At 39.1% G+C, this 17091-nt stretch overlaps 1 protein-coding gene across 4 annotated transcripts in view; it reads left to right on the top strand.

The window, feature by feature from the left end:
• EML4 (EMAP like 4) overlaps positions 1–17091 on the top strand; it is a 217329-nt gene that overhangs the window by 161201 nt on the left and 39037 nt on the right. For all 4 annotated transcript variants that reach the window (XM_020803724.3, XM_078380879.1, XM_020803725.3 and 1 more), the window contains 3 exons: positions 1168–1263; positions 8883–9017; positions 12912–13047. In XM_020803724.3, coding sequence (XP_020659383.3) covers positions 1168–1263; positions 8883–9017; positions 12912–13047 — 367 coding nt within the window. The remainder of the gene's footprint in view (positions 1–1167; positions 1264–8882; positions 9018–12911; positions 13048–17091) is intronic.

Raw genomic sequence — 17091 nt, 5'->3', positions numbered from 1 at the left:
TGCTACACCTATATCCCTTGCAACTCCCACAGAGCATAGTCCTGCCCACCCATTTCTCTGATATCTTCCCAGGATAAAAATGTCTTCCTGAGTCTGAATTCATAAGCTTGAGAACTTGAAAATACTTGGCAGGACTTTGGTTTCTTGATTTAATCCCTAGAAGTCAGGGTGGGGGAATTCCTGCAGATTTCTGGAGGCTGTGGATTCCCAAAATCTCATGCCTGATAGAACTTTCATAATCCGTATTTAATACTTATTTCACTTACATTCCTGCTTCAGGGACCAAAGGCTACATAAGAAATGGTGGACAGGGGAGGAGGAAAAATAGATATATAAATTGCAATATTAAAAATGCAGTTATACATATAATATTAAAAGACCATTAAAATACCAATTTAAAATGATGTAAAAATAGCAGCATCAGCAGCTAGCAAAACAAAGAAAAATAACCCAAGTAGCTACACATATCAAGAAAACAGTTTTTAAAATTTAAAATGCAGCTTCCCTGTTAAAAACTCCTTTCTCTGTAGCACAGTCTGCGGCCTAAAGATAAATCTTTATCTGCCAGTGGAAGAAAACAAGGAGGGGAAAGGGAGAGTATAGGCTCTGGTGGAAGGAGTTTCCATAGCCTAGAAGCAGCCCGTGAAAAGGCTTTCTCTTAAATGCTCACCATATATGCCTGTGAAAGTGGTGAGACTGAGAGAAGAGCCTTTTCTGAAAATCTTACTTCCTGGGGAGGCTTATATGGGAAGGTGCAGTACTTTAGATGCCCAGGAATTAGTGATGGTGCTAGCATTTGTCCAACAAGTGCAATTAATAGAAAATTATCCAATTTGTGTTCGCTGATTGAATGTCCATCTGTTACAGTTAATCTTGACCTTGGGAAATCCAGAATCTCCTAGCCATTGGTTGTGCGAATGGAGACTTCTGAGAGTTCTCCTCAAAAAATAAAAAGTAACATTCCTGAATTTTGGGCAAATCTTATACTTGGGATATATTTAAAGTACAAGGATTTTGTTGCAATAGACAAAATACCCTAACAAAGCTAGAAAAGAAAATGTCTTCTGCTCTGCATGATTTTATGAGATTTTTGTTGTTGCACTTGTCTCTTGTGTGCTGTCACACAGTATAATGACCTAAACTTAATCTGTTGCTTGCTCCCATCAGGATTCGGGTACGCATTTGTGTGTGATTGATGACTCTAATGAGCATATGCTGACTGTCTGGGACTGGCAGAAGAAGTCCAAAGTGGCAGAAATAAAGGTAAATTCAAAACAAAGGTATTCTACATTTTTTTATCTGCTTGCGAAATACACCTATGAAATGAATAGTAAAATAATGACGTATGCAGTGAACAGTAAAATAACGTTGTGAAGTGAATGGTAGTGTTCAGGTAAATAATTCCTGTTATCAAATATTAATGGTCTTCTTTTGATGTGGAAAAGCCATTTGTAGTTGCATATTTAAAAATAGCAAAATACATAATAAAATTTATGTGTATATAATGAGCATAGTTTACCATATGGAGGTAGAGTTGAGGTGGGAACATGTGTGATGGAGTCAAGATCCTAATATCGTTTTCACAAGTGATATTTAATTTGGATTTTTCATTTACACATCTGTAACTCAAATAAAACTTACCCTAATAGACTATATATTTGATGAAAAGGACTATTTCCAAATTTCTCTTTCATTAGCCCTCATAAATGATGTATTCCATATGAATAATAGTTCAGACTTTTGATACATTAACTCCACAAAATATCCAGAGAAAAAGTTTTCAGTCCTTTCTTTGGGAATGTAGGAAGCTGCCTAATCAGATCAGTATTATCAACTCTTTTTTAAAGAGGTTGGTTTTATTGATTTATGCAAGAAATTAATTAGAGCAGTACAAACCATTGAACCAAACAGGAACTGCCATGTGACCTGAAGAAAGTGGGAGTTAGAGAATGTTAGCCAGCAACCCTGTCAGAAGTTTGTCCTAAAATACCCTTCCAAAGCTGATCGTGCAACCTCAGCAGTGTTGTTGTGAACTCAGACTGGCAGTGCCTGTTAGGGGTTTCAGGTAAGGTTATTTCCTACCACTTGCTCAATAGCTCAGTGAGTTAAGTATCTGGCTATGGAGCCAAAGGTTGGGTGTTATATTCCCAAGAGAAAAGCCAACCTCTGTATCTTTGGGCAAGCAATGTGGTCCCAGATTGCCCTTAGAAGAAGATAATTTTTTACAAATCCAGTTTTCACATATCTCAAAAAGGTGGTATGTCTGGTTACTTAAACTGGATTTGAAGTGTTTCTTTTGCTATCCCAGAAATCTCGATTGTTGTTAAATGTGCAGTTTCTATTTCTTGTTCCTCTCTTTTCTCGTGACTGTTCTGAACGATGACAAACGTTCTTGGAAAGATATAATATGGTGGTTTAAATTTGCTTTCCACATCTCAGTGCTACAGCCAATGATAATATATACCGTCATGCCCGCTATATTCCACACTGAAGCCAGCATCCTTTTCCTTAGTGTCTGGATAGTACTGATATTACTGCTGCCCAGCATCATGTGGAAGTCTAATAATGATTTGGTTCCTCAAAATTTCACCACGGTATTTACAGAAATGGGATTAATAATTCACTATCTAATACTCCACGTGACTGACGTGGATAGTGGTGCTACTTACCAAAGCCAGTCCAGAAGCTAGACCCTTAAAGACTAGCACATCCATTACTACATATTTTTTTTACACTCCAGAGTACATTTCATCAGATGCTAGATATTTTCTCTAAGCTGACAGGAACCACCTGGTAAGGATTGCCAGGGATGGTGTAGAGGGGCATGGATTATAAATAGCAGAGACAGGTTAAGTTGGTCGTTTGGACTACAACTTCCTGAGTAGTGAACACTGGACATGCAAACTGGATAATTCTTTGAAACCATAATCCTAATTAAAAAAAAAAAAGATTTTAAAAATCCCATTAGTGGTAAGCAGTCAGGTGAAACAAAAGCAAAATGCAATGTTAAATAAAGTCTACAAATTCTGATAACAGGTTTTTATTATACTACTTGTGTCAATGAGTTTACCTCTGTGTCAAGACATTTGTCATCAGCAGTGCATTTGAAATAGTCACTGTGTTTATTTTGCATGCATTGAAGTTTGAACCTAGTGGTTGTATTCTGTATTGCATTTCATTTGCCATCCTCTCCCTCCCCTCATAGCCTTGTGCCAGAATACCTGACAAGTCAGTGTGATGTTCCATGCTTTTGGTGATTTGGACCATAGTCCCAAGAATCGTATGCCATTATAAGTGTTGGGCCCGAATCCAGTTATATCAGTCAGAATATATCTACTGTTGAATGGTGATTCAGCACTTGTGCTGATCCAATGGGCCTACTGAAGTTCTGACTACTGACACGTTACAACCCTTAATCTTTAACATGAGACTTTTTATTGATTCATCTATAAGACAGATGCACCAAATTAAACACTACTTTCCCCTCAATATGTAGACAGATATCAAAGAGATTTTGCAGAGCTTCAGGAGTTGAGTGAACTTCAGCCAAGTGTTATTTTCATTGGCTTGGTTACTCCTGTTATACAAAACTTAAACTGTTCTTCATGTCTGTCTAGAAACTGAATGTAAAACAATAATAGCCATCTGTTTTTTCTTTACTTGCTCTTTTATTGCAATTTCTGAGCATGGTACAGAATAGGTAATTCTTAATAAAACTTTATTAAAGCTTTCGTTATGAGTGATGTGAGTACAAAGATGGAAAAAACACAGCTTTATATGAAAGATCTATTCTGATGCGCCCCTTCACGGATTGCTGCCTTGTCGTGGTGAAGGGGGTTTAGTTATTCAGAGAAGCTATGGACTCTGCCATGCAGGGACACCTAAGATGGACAGGTCATAGTGGAGAGTTCTGACTAAACGCGATCCATCTGGAGCAGGAACTGGCAAGCCACTCCAATATCTTTGCCAAGAAAACTCCATGAACAGAAACAAAAGGCTAAAAGATATGACGCTGGAAGGTGATCCCCTCAGGTGGGAAGGCATTCAACATGCTATCGAGGAAGAGTGGAGGAGAAGTACAAGTAGCTCCAGACCTAATGAAGTGGTTGGGCCAAAGCCAAAAGGACACTCAACTTCGGACATGCCTTGAAGTGAAAGGAAAGTCCAATGCTGCGAAGACGAATACTGCATAGGAACCTGGAATGTAGAACCTTGGTAAGCTGGATGTAGTCAAACATGAGATGGCAAGAATCAACATTGACATCCTATGCGTCCTTGAACTAAAATGGATGGGAATGGGAGAATTCAATTCAGTTGATTATCATATCTACTATTGTGGGCAAGAATCCCGTAGAAGAAATGGACTAGACCTCATAGTCAACAAAAGAGTGGGAAAAGCTGTACTGGGATGCAATCTCAAAAATGGTAGAATGATTTAAATACAAATCCAAGGCAGACCTTTTAACATCACAGTTATCCAACTTTATGCACCAACCACCAATGCTGAACAGGCTGAAACTGACCAATTCTATGAAGACCTAGAACTGACACCAAAGAAAGATGTTCTTCTCATTGTAGGGGATTGGAATGCTAAAGCAGGGAGTCAAAAGATAAAACAAGCAAGTTTGGCCTTGGAGTTCAAAACAAAGCAAGACAAAGGCTAATAGAGTTTTGTCAAGAGAACAAGCTGGTCATCACAAACACTCTTTTCCAACAACACAAGAGGTGACTCTACACATGGACATCACCAAATGGGCAATATAGGAATCAGATTAATTACGTTTTCTGCAGCCAAAGATGGAGAAGTTCTATACAGTCAGCAAAAACAAGACCTGGAGCTGACTGCGGCACTGATCATCAGCTTCTTATAGCAAAACTCAAGCTTAAACTGAAGAAAGTAGGAAAAACCACTGGGCTAGTCAGGTATAATCTAAACCAAATCCCTTATGAATACACAGTGGAAGTGAAGAACAGATTTAAGGAACTCGATTTGGTGGACAGAGTGCCTGAAGAACTATGGATGGAAGCTCGTAACATTGTACAGGAGGCAGCAAGAAAAACCATCCCAAAGAAAAGGAAATGCAAGAAAGCAAAGTGGCTGTCCAACGAGGCCTTACAAATAGCAGAGAAGGGAAGGGAAACAAAATGCAAGGGAGATAGGGAAACATACAGAAAATTGAATGCGAACTTCCAAAGAATAGCAAGGAGAGACAAGAGGGGCCTTCTTAAATGAACAGTGCAAAGAAATAGAGGAAAGTAATAGAAAGGGAAAAACCAGAGATCTGTTCAAGAACATTGGAGATATTAAAGGAACATTTTGTGCAAAAATGGACATGATAAAGCAGTGGTCCCCAACCTTGGGCCTCCAGATGTTCTTGGACTACAGCTCCCAGAAGCCTACACCACCACCTCTTCTGGCCAGGATTTCTGGGAGTTGAAGTCCAAGAACATCTGGAGGCCCAAGGTTGAGGACCACTGTGATAAAGGACAAAAATGGTAGGGACCTCACAGAAGCAGAAGACATCAAGAAGAGATGGCAAGACAACATAGAGGAATTATACCAGATAGATTTAGATGCCCCAGACAACCCAGATAGTGTGGCTGCTTGATCTTGAGCCAGACATCCTAGAGAGTGACGTAAGTGGGCCTTAGAAAGCATGGCTAACAACAAGGCCAGTGGAGTTGATGGCATTACTGTTGAGAGTGCCTGACCAGTTTATGTATCTCCTGAGAAATCTGTATGTGGGACAGGAAGCAACTGGATATGGAACAACTGATTGGTTCAAAATTGGGAAAGGAGTACAACAAGGCTGTATATTGTCCCCCTGATTATTTAACTTATATGCAGAATACATCATGCAAAAGGCTGGACTGACTGAATCCCAAACAGGAATTAAGATTGCCAGAAGAAATATCAATAACCTCCGATTTTACTTTTTTGGCTACATGATCACTGCAGAGGTGACAGCAGCCACGAAATTAAAAGACGCCTGCTTCTTGGATGGAAAGCAATGACAAACCTTGACAGCATCTTAAAAAGCAGAGACTTCACCTTGCAGACAAAGGTCCATATAGTCAAAGCTATGGTTTTTCCAGTAGCGATGTATGGAAGTGAGAGCTGGACCATAAAGAAGGCTAACCGCTGAAGAATTGATGCTTTTGAATTGTGGTGCTGGAAGAGACTTTTGAGAGTCCCCTGGACTGCAAGGAGAACAAACCTATCCATTTTGAAGGAAATCAACCCTGAGTGCTCACTGGAAGGACAGCTGCTGAAGCTGAGGCTCCAGTACTTTGGCCATCTCATGAAAAGAGAAGACTCCCTGGAAAAGACCCTGATGTTGGAAAAGTGTGAAGGCAAAAGGAGAACGGGACGACAAAGCCTGAGATGGTTGAACAATGTTATCACTGCTACCAATATGAATTTGACCCAACTCCGGGAGTCAGTGGAAGACAGGAGGGCCTGGCGTGCTCTGGTTCATGGGGTCACGAAAAGTTGGACACGACTTAATGACTAAACAACAACATTCTGATGCAAATGTTAAGATGTAAAAGGGACCTGTGGTGCAGGCAAATTAGTACAAATTCTCCCTGACTTTGCTCCAAACAGAAGCTCTCCTAGCTTCAGCATATGTGGATGTCCTAGTGTTCATCTCAGCACAGTCACATGAAGATGAATCAGGTGGAGACTCAAATTGAAAAGTTGGTGGGTGGAGAGAAAATGCCTGTTGAGTGGCTCACTGCATGAGGAACAGGAACAAGTTGCAATGTCTAGGTGTGAATCCTTCCTCCGTATATCACTGTTGTATCCAGAATGTCAGGTTGCAACTATTTGTAGGGGTTTGCCCAGATTGTTTTAGTCTAATTTTGGAAGGTAAGGAAGGTCAAGCCTGGTCAAAACTCAGGGGGGAGACCACCATGTCGTAACCGGCTATCCACATAGAGGGCTAGGAAGGAATGGAATCATGGCTGAAACCTGCAGAGTCATTGCGATTACTGGAGTAGATGGATCGATGGACTGAATCAGTTTAAGGCAGCTTCTTATATAAAACTGTAGTGTGTTCTCACTGCCAAGAAAAATGTGTTATAATACAGTTCTTCACATGCTTTGTCTTAGTACTCATTTGCACAACTGTTGATACTCCTGGACCTCTCAGCGGCTTTCGACACCATCGACCATGGTGTCCTTCTGGATAGGCTGGCTGAGTTGGGAGTTGGGGGCACCACTTTACGGTGGTTCCGCTCCTTCCTGGCTGACCATGTCCAGATGGTGGTGCTGGGGGACAGTTGCTCTGTCCCATGGCGATTATGTCATTGGGTTACTCAGGGCTCAATACTGTTCCCTATGCTGTTCAACATCTACATGAAACCTCTGGGAGAGGTCATCAGGAGGTTTGGTCTGAGGAGTCAGCAATATGCTGACAATACTCAGCTCTACCTCTCATTTTCCACCAATCCAGGTGAGGCAATTTCTGTGCTGAACTCGGGTCTGGACCTGATAATGGACTGGATGAGGGTTAATAAATTAAAACTCAATCCAGACAGAAGTGTTACTGGGTGCTTCACTGGACAGGCTGGAGGGCCATTTCCCTGACCTGAATGGGGTTACACTCTCCCTAAGAGACAGGGTCCACAGCCTGGGGGTGCTGCTGGACCCCAGTCTAACTCTGGAAGCCCAAATGGACTCGGTGGCCAGGAGCGCCTTCCTTCAGCTGCAGAAACTGTACCAGCTACGGCCCTACCTGGATAAGCGGAGTCTCATGACAGTTACACATGCACTGGTAACATCCTGCATAGATTACTGCAATGCCCTCTACGTGGGGCTGCCTTTGAAGACAGTCCAGAGACTGCAACTGGTCCAGAATCAAGCTGCGCGGCTGTGAGTGGTGGGGCCGCTAGGGAACACATCAAGCCGATTCTGTTTAAGTTACATTGGCCACCAGTTGCTGCTCGGGCCCAATTCATAGTGCTTGTTTTGACATATAAAGCCCTGGATACCTGAAGAACCGCCTCCTTCCATATGAACCTTCCATATGAACCTACCTGGCAGTTAAGATCTAGCCAGGGGGCTTGTAACATTCAACTCTGCTCTCACCTGTCCGTCACAGTTGGGGAGTGGAACATCAGCCAATGAAGGGACGGAGGGTGGTGCTTGTAGACAAAGGGCCTTTTCGGCAGCTGCCCCCAGACTATGGAATGGCCTCCCGACTGAGATTCGTCTGGCGCCGATGCTGATGATATTTCGTTGCCAGGTCAAAACCTTCTTGTTCCAGAAGGCTTTTAATTGAAATAATATTAGCTGTGGGTCCGATGGCAATTTTTATATATATATTTACATATATTTTAATTGCATTTCAATTGTTCTGACATTTATTGTATTTTAAATGTTGTAAGCCACCCAGAGACCTTTGGATAGTGTGGGTGGCTTATTAATTAATTAATTAATTAATTAATTAATTAAACAAACAAACAAACAAACAAACAAACAAACAAACTATTCTGTACCAACACTGATTATTGCATTGCTGCATGTGCCCAGAAGAACTTAAATATGCTTCACATAATTTCTGTGATGACATTGATAAAGAAGGGCACTTTTTGTGGATACTGTACCTCCTAAAGCATTTATTTGGACGTATGTACAAAGTATTTCAGGTAGATATATCATTCATATGTTGCATTCTCCACACATTCATTGAGAAGCGTTTGTATTTCGAGAATTTCTCGGAGAACAGTGGCTGATGAGAATGAAGTGTTAATAACAGACGTACTCTTCTCTATGCTTAAATATATTTTTTGTATATGTACACATTACACTAAATCCTCTACTTGCTTTCTTAAACGTGGATGCTAATAGTAACAACTCCATTTTTTGCTTTCAACAGACTACCAATGAAGTCGTTCTTGCAGTAGCATTCCATCCAACCGATAAAGACACAATAATAACATCTGGCAAATCTCATATATTTTTCTGGACTTGGAATGGCAATTCATTAACAAGGAAGCAAGGGATATTTGGGGTAAGTTGCTTTTCAACAGATTTTTTCAAGCCATGTTCTGCATTTTGTGTAACTATCAAATGAATGAAGAAAAGTCCTTCTAAAAACAAGTAAAGCGTTTTAATTGAACATGTTTTCCCATTTATAGATCCTACATTTGATAAAGGACTTAACTAAAAGTTACATGCATATATATATACAGTGGTGCCTCGCTTAACGAGCGCCTCGGTTAACGACGAATCCGCATAGCGACGTGTTTTAAGCGATCTCAAAAACGATCGCATTGCGATGTTTAATGGCAAAAAATCGCTTTGCGGTGATTGGTATGTGTTTCGCTTACCGATTTTCGCATAGCGATGTTTTTTAACAGCTGATTGGCGGTTCCAAAATGGCCGCCGGGTAAAGGAAATGGCCGCCCGCTGTGTTTTCGCGCCCTTTCCTCGCTTTCCGGGCAGGTAAATAATTAGTTTTCAGTTACTTCTTAAAAACTGAAATGCTGTAGGCAACTGACCAATGACCCAGTATCCTTCTCTTTGTTTCATCAGTAGATTTGAGGATTTTATTTCCTTTAGTGGTAAATTGTGAAGCTCTTTTGTATCATTAGCAAAGCCCCATCCTATAACTTTAATTAAAGCTACACTGCAAAAGATTGGATTTATTCCTCATTAAGTTACAGTTATAATGTTTCTTTATTATAATTTCATTTGGGGGGATTTAATTACAGATAACTAGTGATTTTTGTAACTACTTAGTTCCAAATCCACCCAGCAACATAGAACATGGATACAGCTGTGCTGACTGAAAAGCAGATCTGAGATCAAATTTCCATATGAAGTTGATACCTTCATGAAGCCAACTGTTTAAAAGAGGGCAAAAAATTGTGTGCAAGGTTTTCAGATCACAGGATATTCATTTTGCCTGATGTTACAAAAGGCCACATAGAAAAAGGGATGGGGAAAATAAAATAATTGAAGACAAAAAGATTTTTAATATTTGTTCTGGTGTGGGAATTTTTTTGCTTCTTCCTTTTTTAATAATAATAATAATAATAATAATAATAATAATAATAATAATAATAATAATAATAATAATAATAATAATAATAATAATAATAATAATAATAATAATAATAATAATAATAATTTATATTGCCCTTTATGCAAGAGTCCTCCTACGAGGAATATGCCACGCCACAAGTTCTGCTAAATAGCTAGGGCAAGAGAAATGTAATACTTTAAATGTCAGAAGAAGTACCTTATAATATATCCTTGATCTGATGGATAACCAGTGCAACGCCCTGCGGTGCTGGGAAATGAGAGAGTAGTGCGGCAAGTTTAGAACTACTCATACCACGCTATTCTGCACCAAGATGAGAGGATGAAGTGCATGCAGAAGAAGAGAGACCAGCTAACAGGCTATTACAGTAATCCATGCGAGAAACCACCAGGACATGAACAAAAAGTTTTGTAGTCTCAGAAGTCAGGAAGCTGGGGATGCGGCAAATATTAGCCAAATGGAAATTACATGTCTTGGCTGTCACATTCACAAATGAACGACGTGGCAGCCAATCATCCACTAATACACCAAGATCCCTAATCTTTGAGACAGGAATCAATGAGCATCCCTGGGGAGAAATAGAGGAAACAGTCAAAGGGCGAGTGGGACAATCTGGGTAAAAGACCAGAACTTCAGTCTTGTCCATATTCAATTTCAAATGGTGGTAGGACATCCACAACAAAACATTTGACAAACAACCTGTCAAAGAAGTCCAGATCTTAACATTAAGCTCCGAGTAAGACTGATATACTTGGGTATCATCAGCATAGATATGATAGTGAAAGCCCTGTTCAGAAATTATGGCACCCAGGGAAAGCACATATATATAAATTGGGCCCAGCACTGAACCTTGTGAGACACCAAGAGTGACAGGAAAAGGTTGAGAGGTTTTAGTACCCAACGATACTGAGAATGAACGGTTTGACAAGTAAGAAAAGAACCAAGAGCTAGCACTTGCTGAGTTTCCCAAAGAAGCCATCCTTGTCAAAAGTATTTGATGGTGAAATGTGTCGAATGCTGATGACAAATCAAGCAGCACCAACACCGATGAATGAGTCTTGATGAACAAGATATCATACAAGACTTGAGAGAGTATGGTCTCAGTTGTTCAGCCTGAAATCCAGATTGAAATGGATCAGTGGCATTATGATGGGCTAAATAAAGAGTCAGTTGAGAAAAAGATACCCTCTCTGTAAGTTTAGACAGAAAAGGAAGGAGAGAAACAGGTCAATAGTTAGCACAAACAGAAGGATCAAGGGAAGGTTTTTTCAACAGGGGACGAACAAAGGCATGCTTAAAAGAACTTGGAAATTTGCCAGTAGAAAATGAACAGTTCACTAAACTAGTCAAAAGTGGGAAGGACCTATAACAGAATGAAGAAAAGAGGACAAGGGATCACTAGGTGCAGTGGTTAATGGAATGGTTACAGAAATTTCATCCTCTGTGGATCGAGAGGGAGAAGGACAAGGTGGAAAGGAATCTATCAAAAAGCTTGAACAGATTTTTTTGAGTTTTCTGGAAAAAATAAGCAGCACATCAACTGACGGAGATAGAGAGTTGTCTATAGTTGCATCAGGCAACCTTGGGACCGATAGATTCCTAAAGGTATTAAATAACTGCCTTGGATTATGTGCCTGAGCTGTAATAGTAAACTGATAGAAGGTCTGCTTAGCTTTGTCTAAATTTAAAAAATACCTTCCCAGTTGCTAATTTTAAAAGATAACGAGAATGCTCTGATGGTGCACGCATCCATTGTCGTCCTAACCAACGAAAGGAAGATTGTTCCTTTTTAAGCTCCTGACTTAGCCAAGGCCGAGCAGGGCGAACAGCTCTCTCTCAGCAACACGGGGTGTGTGTGTGTACCTGCTCTATCTCTACATTTCTCTATCTTCCCTCCTGTAGCATTGTGCCTAATAAAGGAGCTGAGACCCTGCAGCTTTGCACACAGTTTTGTACCAAAGGTTGGTCTGATAAAGCTACCACTCTGATAAGAAGTTTGGATTATCCCACTTTCTTTCTATGAGAAGAAGATCAGAATGCCTGTTCTCCCTTGTCACCATGAATCCTCACAGTAACTCTGTGAGATAGGTCAGGCAGAGGGAGGGAAACAGACCAAAGCAAAATCACACACTGAGTTTTGTGGCCCAATAGAAGCTTGAATGAGATCTCCCAAGTACCAATGCAGCAGTCTAAGTACTACAACATATGGAATCTTAGCATTTTGTTCTCTGCTATCCATGGGATTCTAGGAATCATAACGAGTAATAATTTTTCCAAGCTCTGATAAATACATCACCCAAGTTTGCGTGCAATCATTAAAATCACTTCAAAGTATCAAACAGAAGAATGAAATATATGTCCTTGGGTTTGGGGCATGAGATATAACTGTAAACTCCCAGAACTCTTGCTTATCAAGCTCAAACATCATGGTGATGCATGATGCTGGGCTGTGCCACTTCCACTCGGTTTTAGGCTGCCAGAGATACTTGTTGGTCCCAAAAGAACCTGTCTGGGCTTCATTTCAGATCCCCATGACAAGCATCTCTTGTTGCTTATTTTGTAGTATGAGATGTTTTAGGGCCAGTCTGAAGTTGCACAGAATGCAGTCTTCCTCTTCTCTTCTGCAAGCAATACTTTGCTGGGAATGACAGAGAGCTGGCGGGAGCCTCACTCATTTTCAGCCAATTTCTGTGGGGTGGTGAATGTTGTTTTTGTTACATCTTTGTATCTCCATAATATAATGGGGAAAATTAGAATAAGGTGTTCTAAATTGAGGCTCATTCTCCATGCTTTTGTATCTTGGAGTCTTGTCTGGGGTGAAACATTGTTTCTCAACTGTATTATCTTGTTCCTTTTCAGAAATATGAAAAGCCCAAATTTGTTCAGTGTTTAGCATTTTTAGGAAATGGAGACGTTCTTACTGGCGACTCAGGTGGGATACTGCTTATATGGAGCAAAACTACTGTAGAAGCCACAGCAGGGAAGGGATCAAAAGGTATTGAGTTTTACATATTGTGGAAATACATGTATACGTTTGTAAAATGCAAGAAACATCAAAAGACGTACAATATGATTTCCATCAGTCAGTGAATAGGAAAGCCTCGCATACTTTGCTATTAATCCATGACAAATCAGTTGAATCTGGATGAACTGTACACCACGCTTAGTTTGCTCTAACAGGATGCCCATTTATCACTTGTTTTGGCATATTGAGATGATCACCAAAACAATTTTTAAAAGTCATCTGTCTAGATTCATTTAAAAGAGGATTAGAGAAATCCATTGGTGATAAGTCTGTCAGCAGCTGTTGTTCTTGATATCAGTATGTCATCTCTCAGTTCAGGAGTTGTATCCCACTGAATACAAGCTGATGGCAAATGGCTAAGACAGAGCGCTGTTGTCTGTGTCATACAAAGGATTTAAACTTCATGCACCAGGACTGGATGTTTTAGTTTGTCAGAGTTGCATTTTGATACAAATCTCCACAGAATTAGAACTTGAGTAAATATGATACAGCATTGTTACCTGAAGAGTTATAAACAGTATCCTTGAATTTCAGCTGTGTGCTGCCAGAACAACAAATGTCCCACCAGATCTATCATTTTGTGTCACTGGGGCACATGTTTGTCTCACTCTATTATTTAAATATAACTTTTAAAATGTATTAGGACAAAAAAGTAACCTTATTTTTCAGCAAACCCTGCTGCAGAGAATCAAAAATGACTTATAGGGATGGGGTTTTCATGTTACAGTGAATAAAAAAAAGAGGCGTGTACTTTTATTTTTGTATTCTTTTGTTTATTCATGAACGAGAATCTCTTGAACAGCTAAGTGTTGAGTTAATGAAAGAGAGGGACATAAAATGTTTTTTTTCTTTTTGCATCTTTCACTCTTTTATTTACCCTTTATTTCAACTTGTGTCTGTCAAATTACCCAGGAAATTTCCTCTCAAATATCATTGCAAGGATTGCTGTCCATAGCCAATCAGAACGTCCAGGGGGTGGTAATTTTGAATCTATAAAACAACCTAGACTGGTTGGAGAATCCTTTATTTGTTTCCCTGGAGCCTTTGCCCATCACTCTTTGCCCTCACTTGGTTTTTTTTCCACCACTTGGAGAAAAACCACTGCATGCTACTGGAGCGTTTGGTGGTGGCAAGGACGAGAGCTCTGCTCTTTCCCTTCTCTTTACTTGTATTGCCACTGTTCACATCCTTGGTACACCTGCCTGTAACTACCTCAGTACCAACATGCCAAGAAGAAAGAAGGAAATGAAGGTGCTTGGTGGCAGCAGAGAAGACCACAAATACTTCAGAAATGTATAAGCAGGATAACAGCATGAGTGAGCCAAACTTGCAAGAGGAAGAGGTACCTACCTGAGGCTTGGCAATGGCAGTGGTGGCATGTAAAAGTGGTAGCTTTGCCATTGCTCACCTGCAGACTTGTTCTCTTAAGTGCAGATGTGGGGTTTCCTGGTTCTATCAGAAACCTCAAATAATTTTTTGGGGAAACAGAAATGAGAAATCCAAAAATTCTCATATGTGTTGGGGTTTGGCTCAGTCCACTTTTGAGGCTACAGAGGTTTTTACAGGTTCATTAAGGCTTTTCTCTTATTAGTTCCAAGTTCTTTTGAGGTTTTCTCCTATTGTTAGCTGCCTCAAGTCCCCTTTTGGGGACAAAGGTGGCCTATAAAAAAGACAAATAAAAATTAAAAAATTATAAAATATTTGTGTCTGCTTTTGGAGTAGAGATTGATTCTCTGCCACCTTGTCCCTACTTTTCTGGGGTAGCTCTTACACATTCTTTAGGATTGTTTTGGACTAGTACCAGAAAACAGAAATGGAGAAAAACTAAATTAAACAACCCAAAATAGACAAATCTCTTTCATGTTTAATGAAAGGACCAATGCATGGAAAGCATTTATTTACAAGATTTTTTTTAGCCACACCACTACAAATGGTCTCTGAGAAGCATACAACAATATTAAAACTTTAGAAAACTTTAGAAAAACATTAAAACCATTAAATATTCCCAATATTATAATACATTATATTAAAACAGTTAATTTATCATTGATCCTGCTGCTCATATGGGCAGCTAAAGTGATATATTCTGGTTCTCAGTAGATCAGCTGTGTCGGGTGATAGATGTTGGAATGTTGCTACACTTAGGAAGTTCAAGAAATGCACATGAACGATTAACTCTGACCATAGCCACATCCTTAAAACTGATGCTAAATATATTGGACCTATGAGTTAGCATATCAGGCAAAACCAAAAGAAAGATAAAAAGTAAAGAAGACAAAAATGTTTTGACACCTTAAATGCTAACTACTATATTTTAATGTGAGCTTTTCATGGAGAAGTCCACTTCTTGCACAATATGCTAGTACAGACTAACACAGCTACCTCTTCATGAGCTAGCGTATAACTTCCCTGTGACAACAACTTTACTGGCTGCTAGTCCATTTTCAGGACCAATTCAATGCATTGTTATAACCTATAAAGACATACTATATGATTTGGGTCCAAGCTAGCTGAAGAACCGTATGTCCCTATATGAGCCTTCTTGACTCTTAAGATCTTCAGGAGTGGCCCTTCTCTCAGACTCACCACCCTCTCAGGCACATCTGGTGGCAACATGAGAAAGGGCCTTTTCTTTGGTTTTTTCTAGGTTGAGAAACACTAGGAGAGAAACACTCACCTTCTGGAGGCTAGGTTGGTGCCGTCACTCTTGTCTTTGGGATGACAGTCCTTTTAGACAAGCTTTTAACAACTAAGTAGGCAATGACTACTTTGTTGTTTGGACTTTTTTATTATTTAATGTACATTTTCATGTGTTTTAAACTGTTTTAACTAATAGTTTTAATATTATGTTAACTTTTTCAGGCAGATAATTTTTAAATTTAATTTATTTGTGGGTTGTTGTTGTTTTTTTCAACAATTTGTGAGCTGCCTTGGGTCACTCACTGGAAAGGAGGTGATCTAAATAAATAAATAAATAAATAAATAAATAAATAAATAAATAAATAAATAAATAAATAAATAAATAAATAAATAAATAAATAAATAAATAAATAAGGGTCAGAAAATGCCCATCCACCAATGTAAGTTCCTGTGCTAGAGGATCCGCTTTAATACAAGGTTGCTTAATTTAATGTTAATGATTTCCATATTGACATGTACATGAAAATAAGTTATGAAATAAGTCGTGTAAAGTTTAGGAGTTCTTAATCTGGATGAGTGCTAAGTGCAGGCATTAGAGCTTTTTTAAAATTGTAATTTTCTTGTATTTGAATGAAACATGTTTCATAGGAGAAAATTTCATTACATTTTAAAATTGTAAAGAATGAATTATTATTTGGAACCAGGCATATGTAGGTCTGGCACTGCTGGACCTTAACGTAGCTCTTAAATCCAAGGATAATTATTTTCTTTGGCAGCTAATTAGATTGCTAGGGCTTAAATGGGCATGCCAGCAAAAACACAGTATCAGAATGGAGAATTTTAACTGGAAATATATATATTCAACAGATTTTCTTTCTAAGGAAAAGAATAAAATAACAATTTAATTATAATATGGATCATACATTTAATAATAATACTATAATAAATTGCCTAAAGCAAATAACTGCTAGAGTTTCCATAACAAATATTTCATAATGAAAAGTTGAATGTTCTGATTATTTAAATGGGTACAGAATTTTCTTTTTTAGTTGGGCTTTTTGCCATTTATATGAATTGTTCAATGTATCATGGGTTTCATGGTGTTTTAGGTCAGTGTGTGTCCTTGAGCATAGATTTGGAAATAAAGTAAAGTGCTCTCCAGGGACAGCCTGTTAAGTAAAGCTGGCATCTTGTGCTTTCCTTGGGTTTTATGGGTCACTTTGAAGCTGTGCACATATTTGCTTTGTTTTATATCCTAGAACAGATGGTAGTTTGAACTTTATGGCATCTGCCCTTTTAAATATTAATCTTGAAGATTAAAATAAGTCTTTGCAGTAGCAGCCAACTGAATTCTTGTTATTCTGTCAGGTTTTC

This window comes from Pogona vitticeps, chromosome 1 (assembly GCF_051106095.1).
Source record: "Pogona vitticeps strain Pit_001003342236 chromosome 1, PviZW2.1, whole genome shotgun sequence".
In the NCBI taxonomy this organism is placed as follows: domain Eukaryota; kingdom Metazoa; phylum Chordata; class Lepidosauria; order Squamata; family Agamidae; genus Pogona; species Pogona vitticeps.
Note: the sequence above shows the minus strand (reverse complement) of the source record. Positions and strands in the feature narration are given on the sequence as shown.